Source organism: Meles meles, chromosome 18 (assembly GCF_922984935.1).
Source record: "Meles meles chromosome 18, mMelMel3.1 paternal haplotype, whole genome shotgun sequence".
Lineage (NCBI taxonomy): Eukaryota > Metazoa > Chordata > Mammalia > Carnivora > Mustelidae > Meles > Meles meles.
In genome coordinates this window covers 40,951,278-40,976,237 of record NC_060083.1, presented here as the reverse complement: position 1 = coordinate 40,976,237, position 24,960 = coordinate 40,951,278, and the positions used below count along the sequence as shown (strand labels likewise).

At 43.1% G+C, this 24,960-nt stretch overlaps 1 protein-coding gene across 1 annotated transcript in view; it reads left to right on the top strand.

Moving 5' to 3' along the window:
* The window catches only part of KPNB1 (karyopherin subunit beta 1), a 28,604-nt gene extending 5,121 nt beyond the window's left edge, over positions 1-23,483 (top strand). The window contains exons 4-22 of the mRNA XM_045984986.1: positions 980-1,180; positions 2,064-2,216; positions 4,273-4,332; positions 4,924-5,013; positions 5,590-5,700; positions 6,487-6,588; positions 8,553-8,777; positions 9,736-9,927; positions 10,689-10,819; positions 12,498-12,645; positions 12,982-13,053; positions 14,231-14,375; positions 15,478-15,560; positions 16,192-16,299; positions 17,092-17,235; positions 17,347-17,452; positions 18,127-18,241; positions 18,826-18,987; positions 19,698-23,483. Of these exons, the coding sequence (XP_045840942.1) occupies positions 980-1,180; positions 2,064-2,216; positions 4,273-4,332; positions 4,924-5,013; positions 5,590-5,700; positions 6,487-6,588; positions 8,553-8,777; positions 9,736-9,927; positions 10,689-10,819; positions 12,498-12,645; positions 12,982-13,053; positions 14,231-14,375; positions 15,478-15,560; positions 16,192-16,299; positions 17,092-17,235; positions 17,347-17,452; positions 18,127-18,241; positions 18,826-18,987; position 19,698 (2,349 nt within the window). The 3' untranslated portion in view covers positions 19,699-23,483. The remainder of the gene's footprint in view (positions 1-979; positions 1,181-2,063; positions 2,217-4,272; positions 4,333-4,923; positions 5,014-5,589; positions 5,701-6,486; positions 6,589-8,552; positions 8,778-9,735; positions 9,928-10,688; positions 10,820-12,497; positions 12,646-12,981; positions 13,054-14,230; positions 14,376-15,477; positions 15,561-16,191; positions 16,300-17,091; positions 17,236-17,346; positions 17,453-18,126; positions 18,242-18,825; positions 18,988-19,697) is intronic.
* The last annotated feature ends 1,477 nt before the right edge of the window (positions 23,484-24,960 follow it).

Below are 24,960 nucleotides of genomic sequence, written 5' to 3'. Positions count from 1 at the left end.
TCCTGTGTTCATGCCAGAAACAGTTAACTGTTTGCCTTTTGAGTGGACTGGTGATTCTTAGTGAGTTCATTGACTGAATTAGCTGATGGTGGTAATGATTAACCTTGGGTCAATTGTGGCTTTATCCTTTATCTGTACCTGTGCCTTTACACTTTACATAAATCTTTATATGATAATAATTTCAAACAAGACCCGTTTAATGATAAGCAGATCCCATTTTAATTGGCATGTCTAACTTGTTCTTCCTGTCTGGTGATGGTGGAGAGAAGAGTTCTCTGATTCCTGGGCAAACAACAAATCCTTCCAGATTAGAAGTTAAGTAAGGATTCATTCTTAGGTGTTGGTGACATCAGTAACTTTGTATCTGCATCTAGTGATGTCCCCTGACCAAGACCTTTCTATCAAAGTCACCCCAGGTGTTAAATTGCCATTGACCAGAGGAAAGGAAGCTTGTTCCACATCTCATGAGCTGGAAGATCTCTTCCTTGGATCAGGCTAAACCACGATCTGTGAATCAGAACCATTTGAATGCCCAGAATTAGGCTCTTTCTGAAGTTTTACATTTTCTGTCCACAAAACAAGGCTATTAGCATCCTAACATTGTATCTCCTGCAGGGAGTCTAGAAGGTGAATTTTGTCATCTCCTTTGCCTTCTAACATTGTCTCCCTACTGACTATCACTTTCTTACCTTGCATTGAACATTGATGTGAGGTGTCTGGCTTTGGAGAAGTCCTTTTGGAAGTAGGGAACAATTGGTTTCATTTCTAGGCTCTGGAGCAGTGGTGATTGTGTTGGTGTTAATGAGGCTGGTTGTTTTGTTTTATTTGACAGCTGACTATACATATATGCCTTTTTCTACTTTTGTGTGTTGCAGAAAATTCAGACTGATGTAAAAAGCGTGGTAGGCAAAATGTGTTCAAATAGTTTTAGAAATTGATATTTTTCATTTTTTGTGTGTATGTGTGTGTGTGCGCGCAGGTTTTGCAGACATTGGGCACAGAAACTTACCGGCCTAGTTCTGCCTCACAATGTGTGGCTGGTATTGCCTGTGCAGAGATCCCAGTGAACCAGTGGCCAGAACTCATTCCTCAGCTGGTGGCCAATGTCACAAACCCAAACAGCACAGAGCACATGAAAGAGTCAACATTGGAAGCTATTGGTTACATTTGCCAAGATATAGTAAGTACCGCCTTCTGTATCCAACTTCACATAGCACTGATTCCCTCTAATTGTGACGTGCGTGGTATTAAGATTGTTCTTACATGATGGAGAAAGCCAAGCGACTACAGAATGTTTTGCAAGTAGGACTGCTTTATTTAATCTAGACTTCTTTGTTTGGATAGCTGATTTATCCTCACATTGCTAATCATGCCCTAAAGTAAAGAGAATTGAGAATCCCAAGCTCAGAGTAGAAATCTGTATGCTTGGAGAGGTGGGGGTTCTAGACTTTTAAAAGAGGATATGCTGGTTGTGGAGCATCCGGATCCCTTTCTCACAATCATCAGTGTACCTCAGCATGCTGTGTTACTCTGCATGTACTATTTCACAGAAACACTTTGCCAGCGCTTGCTGTGGTTGGCTTAGCCACCGAAGGCACAGCAGTTTGTGAAATGTAGCGCTCCTGAGACTGTGGCTGCTGCTGAGGCCGCCACCAGGGTGTCTGTTTCCATATACAAACTTGATGAAACAGGAAGTCCGCACTTGATCTGGACTTAGACTGCCTAGGTGTTGTGTCTGGCAGTTGATACAGATGGCCTGGGAAGAACACCAGACTACCATGTCCCTTTGCACAGAAGGGGGAAGAAAAAAAACAGCATTACTTCATACTCAGAGTCATTATGCTAAGAAATCAAATGAAGTTGATGGATTTAACTTGTTTTAGTTCAATTTTGGACTACTAGGCCCCGGGATATTTTGCAGGTGGTTTGTCCCTAAATGGAAATGTGTGGGGAAAGATCAGAGAAAGTCAGGATACTCACTCGAGTGGATTTCACAGTTAAAAGGACTGCTGGTTAGTCATGAGCTCATTATTTTACTCACTGCACTTCTCTGCTTGTTTCAGGACCCAGAGCAGCTACAGGATAAATCCAATGAGATTCTGACTGCTATAATCCAGGGGATGAGGAAAGAAGAGCCCAGTAATAATGTGAAGCTGGCGGCGACAAATGCACTCCTGAACTCATTGGAGTTCACCAAAGCAAACTTTGACAAAGAGGTAAGTCTTTTCCGACAAAAAGGTGTACATTCAGAAGGGAAGAAGTAAGAGTTAAATGAAAGGTGTTTATTAAGTTTGTGGTCTAGAAAGTACTCTCTTGTTTAGGTGCACTCATTTCCATTCTAGTGAAGATTTGTGTTGTGTGAGAAATGGCCATGGAGTAGGTGTTTGCTTTTGGGAGGCTTTTGGGAAAAGTGTGATCTGAATTGTTTCTAAGCTTAGGTTTCTCCTTTTACAGATCAAAGTGTGCATATGCTCTGGGATTTTTAAAAACATGGAAGTTGGGGCACCCAGGTGACTCAGGCAGTTGAGCCTCTGACTCTTGGTTTCGGTTCAGGGTCCTGAGATCGAACTCCATGGCTGGCTCTGCACTCAGCACGGAGTCTACTTGAGATTCTCTCTCTCTTAGATAAATAAATAAAATCTTAAAAAAACATGGGAGGTTGTAGCATTTACTATTAAAAAAACAAACAAACAAACAAAACCTGGCGGCTGTCTGGCTTAGTTGGTGGCGCACCTAACTCTTGATCTCGGGGTCTTGAAGTTGAGCCCCTTGTTGGGTATAGTTTAATTAAAAAAAAAAAATTCAGAGAGAGTGAGCGCGCACCAGCAGGGGGAGTGGAGGCAGAGGGAGAAGCAGGCTCCTCGCTGTGCAGGGAACCTGACATGGGACTTGATCCCAGGACCCTGGGATCATGACCTGAGCTGAAGGCAGATGCTTAACCAACTGAGCCATCCAGGCGCCCCTAAAAAAAATTACGTAAATTGGACTATTTCATAACTCCTTGGAAGGTACTTTTGAAAATTAATATATAAACAAAGTTTATTTTGCCTGAAAGTATTTCTTCCATTGCTTAAGTTGTGTAAAAAATATACAGTAACATAAAATTTACCGTTTTAAGCATTTTTAAGTGTACAGTTCAATAGTGTTAAGTATATTCCTGTTGTTTTACAGCCAGTTGCCAGAACTTTCTCATTTTCCAAAACTGAAGCTCTGCATTGAACAACTCCCCATTCTCCCCTTGCCAGGCCCTGGCAACCACTTTTTTACTTTCTGTTTCGATGAATTTAATTGTACCAGATACTTTATTTAAATGGAATCAGTCATACAGTATTTGAATTTGTCTTTTATGACTGCCTTATTTCACTTAGCATAATGTCTTGGGTTCATACACATTGTAGCCTGTGTCAGAATTTCCTTTTTCAGGCTGAATACTGTTCTGTTATATGTATATACCATAGACAACATTTTGTTTATCCATTCATTTATCAGTGGACATTTGGGTTGCTTCTGTTCATCTGTTGTGAATAATGCAGCTATGAACACAGGTGTACAAATAGGTCTTTGAGGCCCTGCTTTCAGTTCTTTGAGATCTATACTCAGGATCACTAATTACATGGTCTGCAAGTATTTTTGTGTATTTGTTTGTTGACACTTGAGCTGTGCCTTTTGCCATTTCTTAGTCTTATTGTGGACAAAGTAGGGAGGTCTAAGAAGCCAAAGCAAATTGCAGTTCTAATTGCAGTTTTTTTAGATTCCCTCCTTTAAGATTTCAGAAGACTTGGAATAGTAGCGAACTATTTCATTGCTCTCTTCTCTTGTATCTTATTATATTTGATGGGGGTTTGCCACCTCCCAGAAAACAAATTTATGTTGAAGTAAAGCAGATGTTTTGAATTCTCTTAAATTTCAAATATTAAAAAATGGGTTTTCCTAATGTAGGGTTTTGGGGGGGTTAACCATTATTATTTAAACCCTATGACCTACATTTTCCTATTTACTTCCTCCTTGGAGTCTTGTTAGTGAAGGTCATTTTGGGGATTAAAAGATTAGGGACCTCTTTCGAGGGCGGGTCATGTAGTAGACACGGGAGGCAGACTCTTGACAGCTAGCCTTCATGGTGCCATTGCTGTGTCAGGGAAAAGCTGCTTGATTGGTTCAGGGTTATGGGGTCCCTGAGGGGGGTACAGGGTTTTCCCCAAAGAGCTAGTGTAGCAGTCTCCATATATAGGGTTGGTATTCTTCTTACTCTCTTGATCTTTGTTTGTCCCACAGTCCGAGAGGCACTTCATCATGCAGGTGGTCTGCGAAGCCACGCAGTGTCCAGATACAAGGGTGAGTGGGAGCTTTGGTGAAAAACTTATCTTCGTCTTTCCTGGGAAATGCCATCTCTAGATAGCGGTTTGTAATGTTGGGAATCAGTTGCTTCAGAAATAAAGTTTGGCTAATGCTATTCTTAATAAAAGAGGGAAAAACAGTTCTTGGAAAGTTAACATAATGGAAGTTGCCATCCTCTTAAAAGGTTTAAGGAAGAAATGGTTTTTGATCACCCTTGCTACTCAATTGCTGTAAGTCACACAAGTGATTGATTTTCACTGTAGCCATTCAAACAGCTTTGCTGTTGCTGTAACCTAAACCTTGACCCTTGAAACAGGTGGGAGTAACATCCAGTCTGAGTGGCATTCCTGAGCTTAGTCCTCTGTAGGTTCCACAAGCACCTTTAAAATGGGGGGGGGGGGTGGAGAAGGAGAGGAAAAAGAAATAATAAGGATGGTGAAAAAAAGGGAAGAGATTGATTTTTGGGGAAATGTTGACATTACCCAGATAGACCTCAGTTGACCCTTTATATTACTGACCCATTTATGTGACTTACCTTTGTCAGACTACATTGTTAAACTAAATAGCAAACTAATCTGTTTCTGAAAGGTACGAGTGGCTGCCTTACAGAATCTGGTAAAGATAATGTCCTTGTATTATCAGTACATGGAGACGTATATGGGTCCTGCTCTTTTTGCTGTAAGTATTTCTGTTTTATGTATGTGAGCATGTAACTGGTTGCAAAACTCCTCATTCTTGCTGTTTTGTCATTTCTGTAATTTTTTCCCTTAATATTATGAAATCAAGGAAATTCCTTGAGTCTGAGTGTTATGTTTAAGCCATCAGTAATGTGCCAGAAAGACTTGTACTGTCTTTGTGCTGGGAAAGAGTGTATTTTAAAAGTCTTTTTCCGGGCGCCTGGGTGGCTCAGTGGGTTAAGCCGCTGCCTTCGGCTCAGGTCATGATCTCAGGTCCTGGGATCGAGTCCCGCATCGGGCTCTCTGCTTGGCAGGGAGCCTGCTTCCCTCTCTCTCTCTCTGCCTGCCTCTCTATCTACCTGTGATCTCTCTCTGTCAAATAAATAAATAAAATCTTTAAAAATAAATAAATAAATAAAAGTCTTTTTCCTGTTTCTACCTTTCATTTCAGACCCAGCTTTCATAAATTTACATTTTTGACACTTGAATGTTTGTGGTTGGAAATGGGGGGGGGTCTAACTCGAACCAGCACTTACTTGGGGTCTGGGATGTCTTTTTTTCTTCCCTCCCTCTTAAGATCACAATTGAAGCAATGAAAAGTGACATTGATGAGGTGGCCCTACAAGGGATAGAATTCTGGTCCAATGTGTGTGATGAGGAAATGGACTTGGCCATTGAGGCTTCCGAGGTGAGCCTGGGAGAGAGTCGGAGCCGGGAGAGATGTTTCTCTGACACAGTTCCTTTGTGGGCATTAGTCTCCTCTGGGAAAGCTTTATTCTGACTGGGCTTAGAGGGCATCTCCATTTGTAGAGATTTTGTTTTCTCTGCTAGCCAGAGCCCCTCAGGAGGGAGACAGACCAGTAATGAGGCATTTCATGCTTTACAGATCAGCCAGACGTGATTTATTATAAATGTTGATATTAGTACCATGAACACAAGGGGGCAGCAGGCAGTCACAGTTGAACAAGATGACGTGCGGTGCTGAATTATTTCCTTTTGGAAGTCCTAACGAAAACATGGGGTGCATAATTGACATCTTACTAACTTTGGTGAAGAAATTCCATAGAGACAAGGGGGCTAGTTCTGCACTTTGCAATCTTTGAACTCAAGCTTTGTTTCCAGCCTTGTCTTGCACACCTTAAGAAACACAGATTTATTTTTGACATCATTACATAAACTTAGTACGTCTCTTGATCCAAAGGTTAGTTAGATGACAGCTTGTTAATATGAATTGGGCTTGTGAAAAAGAAAGGTAGTTCTTAAGGTTGCCTTGACCCTTTAAGGTAGATTATATGTATGGTCCCAAAGAATCCCATTGAAGTAGACCAAAGAAACGAGGACCTCCAAAAGATCACAGAGGATGTTACCTTTGCTCTGTGTATTTCTGTACAAACCCCTGGGCAGCTCACATTGTAGGCCTCTAGTAGCAGCCTGTTTGCTGCCGTCCAGAATTTGCTTTTATGTTTCTCCTCAGGCAGCAGAACAAGGACGACCCCCTGAGCACACCAGCAAGTTTTATGCCAAGGGAGCACTACAATACCTCGTTCCAATCCTCACACAGACACTCACGAAACAGGTGAGTCAACCTTGCAGATCGAACCAGTTAAGCTGTGAGACATTGTCGAGGGTTGGTTTGCTGTGGAACGGTTTCTGTAAAAAGACTTGGCAACTCTTTAGCTCGTTGATGCTCTGTTATAGGTGACTGGGAACGGCTGAACTTGATCTCTAAAATCCTCTAGGCTCTGAGTTGTTTGTGGAGGAGAGTTGGGTCTGAACATTTCAGCCTTGATCGGGCACAGGCTACACACACGGATTCCCGAGTGCTGTACCTTGTCCAAAGTAATGCAAGAGACACGCAGTATTAAAGTTGCAGTAAAGAAAGGTCGACAAGAGAGATGGACTAGTTTCAGGCCACTCGAATACCTTCTAACATTTGAGTTATTTTCAGGAGTTCACAGTATGTATATACATGTAAAGTGCTGATGAAGGGAGCCTGGGTGGGTCAGTGGGTTGGGCGTCTGCCTTTGGTTCAGGTCATGATCCCAAGGTCCTGGGATCAAGCCCCACATCTGGCTCCCTGCTTGGTGGGGAACCTGCTTTTCTCCCTCTCCTTCTGCCTGCCACTCCCTCTACTTGTGCTCTCTTTCTCTATCTCTTTGTCAAATAAAATACAAAACCTAAAATGAAGTAAAATGCTGATGAGGTTGGATAAGAATTATTTTGGGGGTGCCTGGGTGGCTCAGTCTGTTAAGTGTGCCTACTCTTGATTTTGGCTCAGATCATGATCTCAGGGTGGTGAGATCATTAAGCCCCATGTTGGGCTCCTTGTTCGGTGTAGAGCCAGCTTGAGATTCTCCCTTTCCCTCTCCTTCTGCACCCCGCTGCCTGCACTCTTGCACTCTGTTTTTCTCTCTCAAAAAAAAAAAAATTGTTCATAATCATTAACATCAGTAAGATTCAGGACAAAATAAAAGCAGCAAGACTTCATGAAGACGTGGGCCTAATGAGTAAATAAAGAAATTCTTTCATAAGAAGTGTATCTTGGTTGTCATTGTCCCCTTTTGACTTTAGGCATTACGGCTTTTTTTGGTATGGTTTTTGGAAAGATTCTTTCTGTCCCTCCTCTCCTCTGCTGCATGTGGAGCGTTCCCAGAGAGCCAGTGGTGCTCCGAGGGAACACTGCTGTGACTGGGAGCACTGCAGAATTTCCCTGTACCCGGGAATGTCATTTGTGTTTAGGAAAGTACATGACTCTTTCAGTATAACAGTCGTAAAAGATAACTAGAGATGTATTTGGTCTGAAATGGACTGGGTGTTCTCTCAAATTTTTGTCTCTTTGTTCAGTCTTACAGTTACTTCTGTGTCTTTTGGTCTTAGTATTTTTCGAGCTTTTGTATATTTTTGTTATGCTTCTCACATTTGGGAGCAAGTCATTTTTTAGGTATGTAATATTCTGAAGCTGCAGAAGACAGCCTACCTTAAATTACCATGTGGTAGGAATAGTCACAGTAAGGAAGAAAAATCTTGAATTCTACTTTCAGGGGAGATCTGTCTGAATGGAATCTTTTTTTTTTTGCTTAACTTCTCATTGAACTACATATAATTAGTGGCACACCAGAAGCCACCTCATACCTTCTTCCTAGTCATTCATTGTCTCCCTCTTAGTGCTAGAGGTTAATTTTGATTGAGTTTGGACTTCATATAACTAGAATCCTACACATATCCTCTTGTTCTGCCTTTTGCTCTATCTGTTCGAGTTCCATCCCTGTGGTTGTGTGTAGTGGAGGCTGGTGCATCTCACTGTACAGTGCCCAGTAGGACTTGGCTCCGTCTGCTTCTCATTTAACAAAGGTTATGTGTGATGAATCTTTGTGGAAGAAATGAAAATATAAAGGTTTTATATTTTATTTACATCCCCCAAACTTAAATTCCAGTGACATTTGGGAGTAGTTAGAAGACCTTTTGAGTTAGTAATTCTAGGTTTTTTTTAGTTAAAGTGTTCCTTGAACAAAACGATGACCATTGCTATACTCTCGTCAGGACGAGAATGACGACGACGACGACTGGAACCCCTGCAAAGCGGCAGGCGTGTGCCTCATGCTCCTGGCCACCTGCTGTGAAGATGACATCGTCCCACACGTCCTCCCCTTCATCAAAGAACACATCAAGAACCCTGACTGGCGGTACCGGGACGCGGCAGTGATGGCGTTTGGCTGCATCTTGGAGGGACCAGAGCCCAATCAGCTCAAACCACTCGTCATCCAGGTGAGCTGAGGGAATTTGGGGGTGGAAAGGGGGATGGATATTCATTGTTTGAACTTTTTCCTTGAAAGTGTGCCCATATTTTCAAAACAAAACTGTGCATAGTCATCCAAACAGGTTATTCTGGATTGCTGTTTGCTGTCAGTGAAGGAAGGATAAACTTGACTTTTTTTTTCCCCCCCTTAAACAAAAGTCATGATTTGAAAAAATGCAGAAAAGGCCCAAAAGAAAAAGTCATCTTTAATCCCACTGCCCAGGGATAAACATTGTTCACTCTGAATGTTTACCTGTGTGGCATTCTTCTGTATGCAAGTATGTTTGGGCAACAGGATGGAGTTCTTACTGGGCAGTAGCCTTAGAACTTGTCTTTTCACGTACTGCTGTGTCATAAACCTTCCCCGGGATGCATTTAGCGGTGTGATGATTCTGTCCTTAGGACAAAATGGTATCTACTGTAATGAAAAGTCTTGTGGAAATACTTTGTTTTACTGTTATAAGTGATAGAAGAGTCCATCGTAATTGAGTTTCGTGCGTGTGGAACTGAGCCTTTTGGAATGTAGGCGGATGCCATCACGGCTCCTCTAGGCGCATCATCTGAGTGAGCCCGTAAACGGCTGGTGGAAGCATCCGTACTAGGCTCTACGCTGGGATTTGGTGAAGAGAGAACTATTTCACTTTTCACTTTAATTTTATTATACTCTTGGATATGTGACAGATGTATCTTAAAATGACAAACTATCTTGATGCTTCAGGTTAAAACCCAGTCGTCGGGGGGCACCTGGCTGGCTCAGTTGGGAGAGTGTGTGACTCTTGGTCTAGGGATCATGAGTTCGAGCCCCATGTTGGGTGTAGAGATTATTTGCATAAAATTTGAAAGAAATCCGAACCATCAGTATTTTCTCTTCAGTCAATATGAATTTTAATTTTTGCTTGGCTCTGCTAACAACTGCTGTATTTGCAGGCTATGCCCACCCTAATAGAATTAATGAAAGACCCCAGTGTAGTTGTTCGAGATACAACTGCATGGACCGTGGGCCGGATTTGTGAACTGCTCCCTGAAGCTGCCATCAATGATGTCTACTTGACTCCCCTGCTGCAGTGTCTGATTGAGGGCCTCAGTGCTGAACCCAGAGTGGCTTCAAATGTGTGCTGGGTAAGGGTTTTTCTTCCGACTGAGATATGCACAGGGCTGAGCCATTCGCGAGGAGGTAGGAGGTGTGGGAGAGAAATGCATCTACCTCACTGGAAGGCCTTTTCTGAATAGCATCTCCTTCCTAATTTCTTCAGTTAAAATGTGGGGGATGCTAATTGCATGAGCCAGTGGGAGCTGTTGACTCATGGTGACTGGTTCCCAAACCGTTTAGAATAGTCATGCTAACCCAGTGGGAAAACTATCTGGACCTGGTTTTCTTTTTCTCAGTTGCTTGGGGACAAGAAATTTTGGTTAAGGTAGAGAGCTGCTGGCTACAAAAAGTACCATTACTGAGAAGGGGCAAAAAGGAAGGAAGGTAGGCGGCCCAAGTGCTGAGTCAGTATAGGCTGAAGGTAGTTCATTAGAACCCTTTGGGGGTTGGGGGGACGATCAGATAGGAAGGAGTGGGCCTTTTGCTTTTCTATAAGTGGAGAAAGAAGTACTGGTGGGTGTTTGTGGTAGATGAAAGTACTCTGCTGCTGCTGAGAGAATTTGGGGTGGGACAAACAATATAAATAAATAAGCAAATATGTAATTTTAAGGGTGTCTGCAAAGAGGTTGTCTTGATGACCTTGACAGAAAAAATTAAGGATTCACTAGCATTGATTTAGTCTTAGATCATTTGGAAAGGAATACTGCCCATGGTATGTTAAGGAAAAATGGGGTTATCTTGGGGTAGGGTTCTTTACAGAACTCATATTAAAACTCTGTCTGATCTTAAGGCTTTCTCCAGTCTGGCTGAAGCCGCTTATGAAGCTGCAGATGTGGCTGATGATCAGGAAGAACCAGCTACCTATTGCCTATCTTCTTCCTTTGAACTCATAGTTCAGAAGCTCCTGGAGACCACAGACAGGTGACAGAACCGGATGGTGTCTTTGCATCCAACTCCTTTTACCCTGGGTGAGGGGCATCCAGCCTAATCATAGGAACATAGTAACAGGAAATGTTGAAAGAATCATATAGTAGATGATTTGTTTAGGTAAGAGAAAGGGGCATCTGGCGGCTCAGTTGTTAGAGCATACAGCTCTTGATTTTGGGGTTGTGAGTTCAAGCCCCACTTTGGGCTTAGAAATTACTTTTACATAAAAAAGAAAATGTTGACTCTGTCTACCTTAGAGTGTTCAGGTTACAAGTAAAGTCAGAAAATAGTCTCATATAAAGAGGAATTGATCTGGGGCACCTGGGTGGCTCGGTTGAGTGGTTGAGTGTCCCAACTCTTGATTTCAGCTTAGGTCATGATCTCAGGGTTGTGGGATTAAACCCTGCATCTGACTGCGGGCTGAGTGTGGAGTCTGCTCAATTTTCCCTCTCCCTCTCCCCTCTCCCCATTCTCCCTCCTTCTCTCGCCCTCTTCTTGAGATTTTAATCATCCATGAGAGAGAGGAGAGGGAAGAATAGGCTCCCTAATGAGCAGGGAGCCCAATTCAGGGCTCCATCCCAGGACCCCAGGATCACGACCTGAGCAGAAGGCAGATGCTCAACCCGACTGAGCCACCAAGGTGCCCTTCTCTCTTTCTCTTTAAAAAAAAAAAAAAAAAAAAGGAATTGATCTAGAGAGGTGCCTTCATTTTGTAGTATCTACAGTTAACGGGAATTTGTAATTACTGTTTAAGGGAAATAGCTCTCATCATGGACTTAGTTGCCATGCCAGATCATTAATTACTATTTCTGATAATAGATGAAGAACTTGGCATAAAATAAGTTGTTATAAATGAGTTTATGAATTTTTTTTTAATATTTTATTTATTTGACAGAAATCACAACTAGGCAGAGAGGCAGGCAGAGAGAGAGGAGGAAGCAGGCTCCCTGCGGAGCAGAGAGCCCGATGCGGGGCTCGATCCCAGGACCCTGGAATCATGACCTGAGCCGAAGGCAGAGGCTTTAACCCACTGAGCCGCCCAGGCGCCCTGAGTTTATGAAATTTTTAAATAATCTCGACCCCCAGCGTGAAGCTCGAACTCATCCCCAGGATCAAGAGTCACATGTTCCACTGACTGAGTCAGCCAGGGACCCCTGAAATGTAGTTTCAATGGGATATAAGTTGGGACACCCTTTAATTATTTTGGTTTTATGTGAGCTGTACCGAAAGCCATGCTCAAAAGACACCATGAGGAAGGAGGCAGGATGTAAACTCCATGCTTAACTAATTCCATCTCTGCTTCTATGACCAAAATTATGTATGATACCATCTCTCGCAGACGAATGAAGAAAATTGAGCTATCTCTCTCTTATTTAGGTGACCTTGTCAGTTGGGTTCTTCAGCATTTTAAGTTAGTTTTTTCCCCGTAACTTTGCCCATTTCCATAGACACCATTCTGAAGTGTAACCAGGTTTGGAAACCCCTAGTGAACATAGCCATTGGCTCAACAGTTAGAAATTTGGTTCCTGGTTGTATTGTGTTGCCAGACTCAAACCACATTCACAGTCATAGTGGTTTCTGGATTCCTTATTTTCCGTGAGACAAGGTCTAGGTTCTTACAGCTCTCTTCTTTCTCGGGTAAGACTTTCGGATTGTTGTGTGTTCCTCACAGACCTGATGGACACCAGAACAACCTGAGGAGTTCTGCATATGAATCTCTGATGGAAATTGTGAAAAATAGTGCCAAGGATTGTTATCCCGCAGTTCAGAAAACTACTCTGGTTATCATGGAACGACTGCAGCAGGTGCTCCAGATGGAGGTGAGGCTGGGCCAGGCTGGTGCGGTGGGGCAGGGTGGGGCCACGTCCTCTCTAGGTGGTTTGTGTTCACGTTTACGTGGAAGTGTGTTTTTCTCAGAAAGGTAGAATGCTTATACAAAAACTGTTGCCACTTAAAATCTGCATTGCTCATCCAAGTTTACTTCTACGTGTATCAGTGTATACTTAACGTAAGTTTTTTGTTTATTTCCTGCATTAGCATCAACAAAGATTGTTTAACGGTCCTGGCAAACCCAGCAAAAACAGAAGCCTGGAGAGAGTGTATAGCTCTTTTAGAAGCTGTTTATTCAGAATATGATGATGTTCTTTTCCTTGCAGTCACATATCCAGAGTACATCCGATAGGATCCAGTTCAATGACCTTCAGTCTTTGCTCTGTGCAACTCTTCAGGTAGGAGGAGGGCGCTTTATCGCCCATTCTGATGCTGTCCAGAAACTCTTCTCAGTTTCTCAAAAGGCCTTCCTCGGTGGTTGATTTCCCATTTTCTTTAGACAGAATGTGTCTTGCACAGTGTAGGCTGAGAAACGACTTGGTTGGTGCTAGTGCTTCCAGCCGTACAATGATTCTGTGCTTACAGCTTCTAGTCTTTGCTTTTTATTGGCTTGTCCAAAGGTAGCTCAGTGAGATTTGGTTCCCAGCTGTGGTTCACTCGGCTAAAAATACAGCCTTGAGTTTCTGCCATTGTCTTGTGAAACAACAGTTCCCATTGGAAGCCTTATTATAATTCGAATCACTTATTGTACCAGTTTTTCAGGGTAGATTTTTTTTTTTGAGGGGAGACTGGAAAGATTAAAATTACTCCTCATTCATGACTGGACTCCTACAGTGACTGAGGTGCTATTCCCTCTTTTACCAAAAATCAGGAAAACACTAGAACTTGTCTTAAGGCTCAGGTGGGTACTAGGTTTTAGTATTGAGTGATGCTAACTAGGTCATCTTGCCTCTGAACTCCCTTCTCTTTCTTACTCAAACTTAAAAAGCCTGTTTGTTTTTTAAAAATCTTGACTATTAAGATCTTTCCTTAGTCATCAGACAAATACAGGAATGATCTGGTGACATTAGTTGAAACAAATGAAAGGGTAAGGAGGGAGGTTCAAGGAATATTGAATTAGGAGAATTCAGGTTGGCTTTATTTTATCAGAACTACTTCTTGCCCATCATTAGTAAATAGGATATCGGAAGGATTGCTTTCTTGTTTTATGAGTAAGAACTGAAATGTAACCTGTCCTTCTTAAAAGCCGAAATAAATTCAACTGCTGTTCCAGAAAGACTGGAATATGGAGGCTGCGGATGGGTTTGTCAGGTGTAAATGAATTGGAGAAGAGATGACTTTGTGTATCATGGAAGATCATCTCGTGTTCGTTCAGAGTTGGAAAATAGGAGGGATATTAAAATGTATGTTTGGTTGCAGATGATTTACACTGTCAAAGCTTTTGAGCCCAAAAAGTGTGTTTGGTCTTTCCAGAAAAAAGCCACAGGGCTCAGTTGATTTTATAAAAATGTGGATATAGTGTTCTGATTGGCGGGTTTGCAGTCAGCACAACCTGAACTCATTTTCATTTCACAGAATGTTCTCCGAAAAGTGCAACATCAAGATGCTTTGCAGATCTCTGATGTGGTCATGGCCTCCCTCTTAAGGATGTTCCAAAGCACAGCTGGGTCTGGGGGAGTGCAAGAGGACGCCCTAATGGCAGTTAGCACACTGGTGGAAGGTCAGTGGGCCAGAATCAGGCAGGGACTGTCTTTAGGATGCAAGTGTTTCAGTAGCCATGGGGAATTTTTTTGACCACAGAAAGCATATTCCTGACTTCTCATTTACTGGGGCATGACTTGAGTGCAAAGTTGGATTGAATATAAGAGTAAATTTGTCCATAAGTGCCTTACCGCTCTCCTTGAAATGAAGAGGAGCCAGCTGCAACTCAGATTGGCAGGTTCCTTTATCCTTTGAAAGTCTACTCACTTGCTTGAGGTTTGGCTCCTTTCAAGGATTGAGGACACAAAGGTTTCCATTTTCTTCCCTGGCACTTGGCACCTCCTGGTTTGGGTTGTAATGCTTTGGACTCTAGCTTGAGACATCATGGTGCTCAGAATAGGATGGAGTGAAACACTGAGAGTTCTAGGAGTTAATTGGTTTTCTGATTGTTACATGTCTGACTATACAAAATTGCTTTGAGGAAGCCATGTTTGCTTAAGACGTGTTGAAGGGCCATTAAAAGCACATTAAAGGGCACTTAAGAAACCTGGAATGCTGCTTTGGAGTTGGCCTGTGTGGTGTATACACTGACCAAGGCTGCTACGCAAGGACCACTCCTGAGGACCATACCTGTTACTAGCATCAGGAGGTTCACTTTGGCCCCTGGAGTGGCTAATTCAGAAGGAAGCCCAGTCTGCTTTCCCTGGCAAGCTTATAAAATATGTCCTTGATGGAATTCCTCAGGGACGGACCCTGTTTTAAAGCTGGCTGCCAGAGAAGACATGTTATAATCAGATGAAGAGGTGGCCAGGAGGCAGTATTGTTAGCTCATCCAAGGAAAATTAACCCTTGAAAAAAGACTGCTGGTTTGTTGGTTGTAGCCATAGTGAAATCCCACTCTGGAGATTTCGCATCATCTTTAGGGCATGAGTTAGGCCTTTCCGGCACTTAAGAATTTGGTTTGTCTGAGATAATCTTACTGTTTTTGTGATAGAGTCAGTAATTAACTCACACTGCACCCAACCTGTTGATTGGAGTGAATACATTTTGGGAGAGCTGGCATGGTTATTTTTGCTCACTTCTGTGATATCCTGTGGTGCTCATATTTTGTTTCTCTGCAGTGTTGGGTGGTGAATTCCTAAAGTACATGGAGGCCTTTAAACCCTTCCTGGGCATTGGATTGAAAAATTATGCTGAGTACCAGGTAATCTGTGCTTTCCAAAAGAATACATTTATATTCTCATTTATCCCTGATAACTAACTTGTGTTGCAAAGTCCAGTTGGTCTCTGTATTGTCCGAGGGTTTGGAACTGAAGCAGTCAGTGAAAAAACCAGGATAATCGATGGCCCAGAATAGCTTCTGATAGCAGGGCTTTTTCCTTCTCTCTGTTTTGTTTTTGTTTTTTTTTAAACCACTGGGCTCTTGACACCATCATTCCCGTGGATATTGTCATTTCTGTCCTTTCTTAATATCTTGGAGAGTCTTAGCTCTTTCCCTGCCATATGGATTGTTAAAATGAACTAATCTCAGGGGCGCCTGGGTGGCTCAGTTGGTTTTGTGTCTGACTGTTGATCTCAGCTCAGGTCTTGATCTCAGGGTTTTAAGTTCAAGCCCTGCACTGGGTTCCATGCTATGCATGGAGCCTACTTAAAAAAAAAAAAAAAATACAAGAACAAAACCAAACCTGAACTAATCTCAGAGAGGGAGGAAGTTGGATGTTTTCTTCTTGGACTCTAGGCTCAAATGATAAAGAACCAGTGGCTAAATAAAAATAATGCCTTACCCTGCAGGTGGCCTCTTCCGTTTGGAAGATCATTTCCTTGATTCTTTTCAGGTTTGTTTGGCAGCTGTGGGCTTAGTGGGAGACTTGTGCCGTGCTCTGCAGTCCAACATCTTACCTTTCTGTGATGAGGTGATGCAGCTCCTGCTGGAGAACCTGGGGGTGAGTGTCCGTTCACATAGTCTGTAATTCACTCGTATTTGGAGAAATCTGGAAAGATGTTTAAAAATTTAAGTGAGAGGGAGTTATGAGTTGCCAGAATGTTGGCAGTAGGCTCATGAAGAAGGGAATTGTTCATTTTCACAAGATGATTCTATAAAGTAAGGTTGTAAAGTTAATTAAAAGAAGGTATACAGGGGCGCTGGGTGGCTCAGTGGGTTAAGCCTCTGCCTTTGTCTCAGGTCATGATCTCAGGGTCCTGGGATCGAGCCCCCCACATCAGGCTCTCTGCTTGGCGGGGAGCCTGCTTCCTCCTCTCTCTCTCTCTGCTTGCCTCTCTGCCTACTTGTGGTCTCTGTCTGTCAAATAAATAAATAATTTTTTTTTTTTTTTTTTTTTAAAGGCATACAAGGGATGCCTGGGTGGCTCAGTGGGTTAAGACCTCTACCTTTGGCTCAAGTCATGATCCCAGGGTCCTGGGATCGAGCCCTGCATCAGGCTCCCTGCTTCTCTCTCTCTGCCTACTTGTGTTCTCTGTCAAATAAGTAAAATCTTTAAAAAAAAAAAAAAAGGCATATTCAATACATGAAATGGGGGGGCAGGGAGGCCAGTAAAGTGTATGTGTAATCCCTCTGTCCAAAGAGAGCCACTAATAATTTTTGTGTATATCCTTAGGTCAGTACAAAGCATATAAGCAATTATTTATTATAAAAAATATTTCTTTAATCTTTGGACCAAATAGTCTGGCTTTTATTGATTTGCTCATTTGCTCTTCTCTTTTTTCCCCCTGGTCAGAATGAAAATGTCCACAGGTCTGTGAAGCCACAGATTCTGTCAGTGTTTGGTGATATTGCCCTTGCTATTGGTGGAGAATTTAAAAAATATCTAGAGGTTGTCTTGAATACTCTTCAGCAGGCCTCCCAAGCCCAGGTGGACAAGGTGAGCTTCAAGCTGTCTTTTAAGTCCAGCCCTGATTGGATGAGTGGGACTTGTGACAGTCCTACAACTGAAGGCTCTGGGTATGATGGAGATTCTGTTTGTCTCTTACAGTCAGACTATGACATGGTGGATTATCTGAATGAGCTAAGAGAAGGCTGCTTGGAGGCCTACACCGGAATTGTCCAGGGATTGAAGGGAGACCAGGAGAACGTGCACCGTTGAGTATAAAACCCAGTGAACTTAGTCCAGAGTTTATGTAGCCAGATGGGCTGTGTCTTTGTTTCTATAGCTCGTGGACTAGCACCTGTTGCTTAAAGGAAGGGGAGAAGGAACAGTACCCTCATTAAGAGAGTAGCTTTGGAAGAAGAGACAGTCTTTCCGATTTCTGCCCCCACCCACCCCGCCCCTTACTGCTTTGTCTCACCTTTCTTGAGCCTCAGAATGGATGGGACCCAGCAGGGCTGTTGGTGCTGGTCCTGTCTACACCCGCCGCAGGGTGGGGGCAGCTGTTGAGCATATGCACAGCTCCGGGGCAGTTGTGTTAAAAGACCGGGAGATAACATTTTCTCTCCCACCTGATGTTCCTGTAATTGATTGGGGAAATATTTGTCTTTTACCTCTTCCTGCCATCATGGGCTTAGAGGAAGGCCTCCTTTCCTTCTCTATTATTTCTGCTTGTAATAGGAGAAACAGCTGCCTCTTCTGTTGGTGTGAAGAATGACTTCTTAATTTGAGGAAGAACAGTTCAGTAGAATTATATGCAACTAATTCTGCCTCCTGAAACCTGCCTAATTTGGGGGTAGGGGGGTTAGTGTATTTGGAAATTTCGAAATGGGGTGTAGTCCTGCCAAAGGTGGGACAGCTTCATCAGACCTTCTGTTTCTATTATAGCGGATGTCATGCTGGTACAGCCCCGAGTAGAATTTATTCTGTCTTTCATTGACCACATTGCTGGAGATGAGGATCATACAGACGGAGTAGTAGCTTGTGCTGCTGGACTGATAGGGTAGGTTAAATCCTGTTTCCAACAGCTGAATAGAACTCCTCATGGGAAGTGAGAAGACCTGTGGTGAAGAACTTTGAGGGTAGCCTGGATGGTAGTTATCCACTTCTTTGATACGGCAAATTCTTTAATAGAACCCATGGTGTCCTGTTAAAAGTTCTCACAGATGATCATCCATTCCAGACCTTAGCTCTGGTCTCATTCCAGACCCTCCAGACTTGTAATTTCTCTTCGCTAAACTCTGCGGAGGTCTCAGAGGAGTAAAGCATCATCAGATCTGTGTCCGTCCCATATTCTGAGGTTGGTCAACAGTTTGCCTATGTTTAGCCTCCTCTATTGAAAGTTTGAGGCATGACTAGAAGAAAGAACCATGAATTAGTTGTGGAATTCCGGGTCAGTCATCCTGACTTTTCAGACCTCATTTCTTGCATCTGTTTAGGGCAGGTGCTGAACTTAACCCAAAAATTTCTTCCAGCTTTAAAAAGTAGGTGAATTCCAAGGGACTCACAACTAGCTTAGCACTGGCTCAAAACAGGATAGCGGGATGAGGCTGGGAGCGTGTTCTCAGGTGTGTGTGTTTTGCACAGGGACTTGTGTACAGCATTTGGGAAGGATGTACTGAAATTAGTAGAAGCTAGGCCAATGATCCATGAACTGTTAACGGAAGGACGGAGATCGAAGACTAACAAAGCAAAAACCCTTGCTACATGGGCAACAAAAGAACTGAGAAAATTGAAGAACCAAGCTTGGTAAGAGCTTATCTCCACTGCTCTATTTTTTCTTTCTTGGGGAGGAGGCACAGTTTCTTCAGACAGTTCCCACAAGGGCTGCCTTTCTCTTGGTATTTTGTTTTGTAGTCTTTCCCGTATAAGTGCTTTTGAGCCTTTGTTCCTCAGGCTTGTACTAGTGGAAGGGCCAGGCATCCTCAATCTTTCCTTGAGCCAAATGTTCGATTACTTGTGTTGACGAAGAACAGAACTTATGTAACTAGAATTCAGTGAAGTCCCCAAATGATTTGGGCCCTAATAAAGTTATCAGTAATGGTGTTTTCCCAGAATTCTCTTTTCTACTTCCTGTTCCCTTCTTCCTGCTGTTTACTTTTTTTACTGCAGTGCTTTTAGACGTGTGGCTCTGCAGAAGGTAGCCAAAGTCGAGAGTTGTCTGACCCCTGCTTTCAAATGTAGTTTTATTTTCCTCTCACGTGTTTATTGTCTTACTCCAAAGACTTCAGTAGAACTGGTTATTTTGAGTTTTATCTTTTTAGTGTCCCTGCCACCCTCTAATGTAGGTGCTAATGAGAACAGGTAGCTGGCGCATAGGAAAACAAAAAAAATAATCCTCGAGAAGTTGACAGATTGATTTCGGGTTTATGAGCACTTAATTGTGGGAGTCAGAGAAGCGTTTGGCTCTCCTGGCTGTCTGATCTCACAGTTGACCTGTTTTCTATCTGTGTTTTTAGATCTGTTACCATTGGGATGATAACCTGAGACCCCCACTGGAAATCTCCAATCTTTTGAAAAACCCGGAAGTGAGGAGTGTGCACGGATGCTGAATGTTTGGGAATGAGAGGATGAGTGAGTGAGGCTTGAAAACACACCACATTGAAAATCCTGCCGCAGCAGCAGCCGCAGCCGCCAACAGCAGCGCTGTTAGTGAGCTAAGTAAGCACTGACTTCGTAGAAAACCATACGTCGGCCATCTTGGAAAAGAGAAAAACGATGGATTTACTTGCTTAGGGAAAAAAAAAAAGAAAGTTATCTCTTCCCAGGAGAGGCTAGAACTAGCTTTTCTGTCTTTTGGCCGGTGCCGAGTGGAGTGACTGGTTTGGGAGAGGAGGAGGGACTGGGTTCAGCTGTGGTGCTTTGTTGTAAAAGGCAGCCTGGCCTTTGCTACTGATAAGGAAGATGGAGCTTGGGTCTCAAGCCCACCTTTGGTGTACCTTTGCCACACGGTACCGTTCACGTGCCGGCTAAAAGGAGGGTGAGGGATTCTTTACAGTCTGAGAATGAGTGTGTGTGAGTGAGGCGGTATCCACATTCTCAACTTCAAGTCATTGCAGTTTCTTTTTCCCAGAAAAAAAGGGGTTAGATGTTGCATTTCATAAAACTAACCGAAGTTCTGTCTACTGATGCAGCACAAGAGATATGTTTAAAAAAAAAAAAAAAAAAAAAAAAATGGAAAGACGCTGTTTAGGTTTTGTTTTCTTTTTTTGTTTTGTTTTGTTTTTAATTATCTTCTAGGGAAAACACTGACGAATGGTCAGAGCTCCCGTATCCTGATCTTTTCATCAAGGCGCCTTTCCTAAATAATATGGTTCAACTGTGAATGTAGAAGTGGGGGGGAGGGGGGAGAAAAAAAAACTCGGAGTTAGAGGATCTAGAACAAATTAAAATACAGTTGTTACAAATAAAGAATGCAAACTTCAAAAACAAAAGAAAGCCACAGCCCAAACAACCCAAAATTTAGATGCTCAGAATTGGCAGCACAAAAGAATTCGTTCTCTCCTGACATGTATCGTGGTAGTCTGAACACCCCCAGAAAATTGTGCCAAAGAGTTTAGAAAACAAATATACAATAAAAGTACACACATGCACACACAAACACACACAGCAAACTTCAGGTAACTATTTTGGATTGCAAACGAGGATAAATTTAATGTTCAAACAATCTGATAAAATAACCATTTGGAAACTGCTTGGCCTTCTGTTCTCTTTTATTTGATTGACTACAATGCGGTATTGGTCTCTTGCTGCACTTCCAAACGAACTAATCAACAAAATACAAAAAAGTATATGTATACATAAATATATATACTAGAATTCTTGTGATAAGAATGGCACTTGGAAAGGGTTTTATTTTTCCACTGAAGGTGAAGATTAATAAAATGGTGTCAAACATTCCCCTGGTCACACACACTGATATTTTTTTAAAAGTGTGATGTGCTATGAGAACCATAAGTCAGACTAAGTTATTTTCCCTTTTACAAGGGAACAGGCACCCTGAATTTTGGTTTTAGAATCTCAGCAATAAGAAGGGACGTCAGTGAGCTTTGATCCCCTTTTGGTTTTGCAGTTACTACGAGTTTTTGCTGGCATTTTGAATATGCTGCTTTCAAAAACCCCGAGGAAGATTTTTCATTGCTTCCTGGTATTTAAAGGATTAAAACACAAGACCTTAAATTCCCACTTTCATGTCCATCCTAGCAAAAAATGTGGGCTTACGTTTTTCTCTTTGCCATTTTCCCTTCCCTATCTAAGCCTTCCATTGATAAGTGGGATTGGCTCAGTTTTGCTCATCCATATGGCAGCATCTCTAATAGCTCTTGTACAGGGTATCAGATATTGTGCCTTTTGGTGCCAGGTTCAAAGTCAAGTGCCGATCTATGAACCAGTGTACAAAAAAAACAAAAACAAAAAAACAGGTGTTCGAAGGAAAGACTCCATTGTGAATAGATTTTGCACCACCTCCTAAGCCCTACTAAGAGACCTGACCCTCTAATGCCTTGTTTAAATCCTAGTTGTTTCTTGAAGGAGAGGGTGATAGACTAACCATTCCTGATAGGTGAGGGTTGGCCAGGGCTTAGGGAGGGGACAGGAATATTGGGGAGAAAAAAAAATCTGATCATTCCTCAGTGCTACCCGTTTCTGTCCTGTGTGGGCTGCTTAGCTAGACAGCAGGAGAATAAAGTACACCGAGAACCATAATGGAAACAAAACCTTCCGTGTGTTTTGTCATGTTTTGTTCCAGGGAAGCAGTTGACAAGTGCTGTTGTTAAACGCTTTCTCCCAGATCCATTCAGTGATGGAGGAGGAAAGTGGGCTGGTTGGACTGTGGTCTTGGTGCCTTGCAGGCGTTCTACACTGGTTATGCATTTAATCCTCTCTCCCGGTTACCTTTGGCTAGTGGGGTTTACAGCGTCGGGGTATTTGTCCTTAATTGTACCACCTAAGGCAACTGGATGCAAAATGCATTCTGTCCACTCAGTGTCTGGGCCTTCCCCATCCTAGTCTTGGCACATTCCTTCTGGAATGTAGTTACCGTCCACTCGGGAAGATGTCGGTGCAAACGTGAAGAAAAGAGGCATCAGACTAGGCTTTGGTTTGCCACAAGTGGCAGCTGCCTATATCAATTACAATTACACTTATTAATTTTGCTTTTCATGTTCCCAGTTCCCCTCAGCTCCCCTCTGTTGAAATGTTGAAATTTTGACTGTCAGGCGACAGGAATACTGCCTTAGGGACTTGTGGAGAAAGGGAGGGGGATCGCTCAGTGTAGTGTTCTCACTTTCAGAGCCAAGTAACCTAGTCACTCTGATATTTAAGAATTGTGTTAGTCCGACTTTGATGAGAACTCTCAACTCCATCAGCTTTCGATAGCATCTTGGTTTCGAAACAACTTCAGTCTGTAATTGGCATTCAGAATGCCCTTGGCATGCCAGTCTGTGATGGCATTAAAGACCTGTTACAACACTTGAGCCCAACTTTATTAACCAAAACTGATACCGCCACCTTTATCTTCTAAATAAAGTCCGCTTTATTTTTATTTTCAACATTTTGCCGCTTCATTTTTGGTTCCACATGGTGTCACCTTAGAGGTGAAGTGAATGGTTTGAAAGGAGCTGGAGTGTGCGCGGCCAGTGTGCGTGTGAGCTGGGGAGAGGAAGGCCACGTCTGTCAACCATGGACTCCGCACGGCGCCCCGGGCAGTGAACGAGCGGCTGGCCTCCGGTGCAGCCGTGAGCGCGCCGTGTGGAGGCGGCTTCTGCTCCCAGCGCTGCTGCAACTGCTGGAGATCGTCTTCTGTCTTGTGCATATTTTTCAGGCTAACCTGGTTTGTTTAATGGCTCATCCAAAATTGGCTTTTTACGTAGCTTGCAGTGTGTATTTAATTTCTACTTCCACTTTTTTCCCCCCAGAAATTTGTAGCAGAGAGAACACTAACTTGGGATTTAAGAACTAGGTCCGTTCCTTCACTCTGTTGCTTATTGGCCTAGTGGCGCCTGCAGGCTACTGTCTGGAAATAATGCACTTTCTTCGTTTATGTTGGGCAAGTACAATGAGGGCTGACCATAATTTTCCTCCCTTAGCCTCCACGTGGCCTTTCACTTTTCTGATTGCCCCCCCGTCAGAAATTTTTGATCATGCATACCCCCCTGTGTTTATAAATTATAAACCTGTACTACTGTACCCATATATTGTGTAACATAAGACACAAAAATAGATATTAAAAAGCGATTGTATGAAAATAAATACAAATAGAAGTTCTAATATTTTCTTCCTATGCCCAATTTTGGAGCTGACTGGGTTATAAAGGGTAACTTGTAATTCTTCTAAGACTGCATTAAATCCTGAGTGATGGCAGTGGGCCAAGAACATTTCTCCACTGAGGGTGCTCAGAGAGAAAAGAATGCCGTCAGTTCACTACGCGGGGAGGGGCTGCTTCTCCCAGGAGCTTTTTTTATCCTTTTCGGTAGTTCTCCAGGTAACTCCCCATTCCCATTGACCCCCTCTCCAACAAATACTCAAAGAGAACACAACACGAGGTTACAGCTCCACCTGGCCCCATCAAGGGTTCCAGCTTGACTTGTGGGAAGTGAAAAGCATTAACACTGGGAAAATGTACATAATCCATTTTCGCGGGAACCTTAAGAATCCCTGTTCCCGTTTTACTGATGAGAAAGGAGGCGCACGCAGACTGATTTGTCAGACCAAGGTAACACGCAGCTCAGATTCAAACCCAGGTCTGTCAGACACCAAAATCCACACTTTTCTCACACTTGCCCTAGACAGATGTTGTCAGCATCTTAGGGAGACAAAACGAGGGTCTGCGCTGTCCATATCTATGATGCACCATCCATCTCCTTCACAGCAGTATCAAAAAGTGTATTTTAAATTGTTAGTTATTGTCAGTTTCCCCAACTATAATGTAAGCTCCCTGAAGCGGTGACCTTGGCTGGCTGTCTTACCACCGTATCCCCCCAGTCTAGAGCAGTGCCTGCCATAGAGTAGACCTTCAATAAATACTTGACGTCAGTACAGTTCAGGGGATATCTGGAATAGTATCACTTAGCCTTTGAAAGGCAGGGTACACAGGAACCTCAGAGTGGCGGGGCCTCGGGAGATCTGGGCTCCTAGCTCTTCCCCCTCCTCATTTGCTGGACGACTTCCCAGATAGCCCCTTAGCCTTGGGTTCATTGGAGGAATGGGAACAGGATTAATCAAGAGTTAGTTGTTCCAGTGACATCTATTTCATCCACTGACCCAATGCCAGGCTTGTAATTGAGCATCTTACGTGGAGAGGTCAAAGTAATTCTCATCAACACTAAGGTACCACTTCAGTCCCGTTTTACAGGTGGAGAAACAAGCACAGAGGAGCCGACAACCTTGCCGAAAGTCACACGGCCGCCAAGCATTGCTGACCCCACAGGCTGTGATTGTCCCGCGGGGTAACCATGTGGGATGCGGGTTAGAGGATGAGCCCATGAGCCTCCGTTCCCAGCAAGTTCCCACTGTTCGAGCAGGGAGAGCCCTGGATGAAGCGTTCTTGGAATTAAACAGCAGAACCATTTTGCCTTAATTCAATAATGAGATCCACTCTACACCTTTCGACAATGGACAAACTCCTAATTTAGGTGGGGGGGGTGGCGTTTTCCCCTAAAGTCAACTTTCCTCCCCCCTGGAGTTTGAACTATCTCCTTGCATTCACCCACTGAGCTCAAAGCT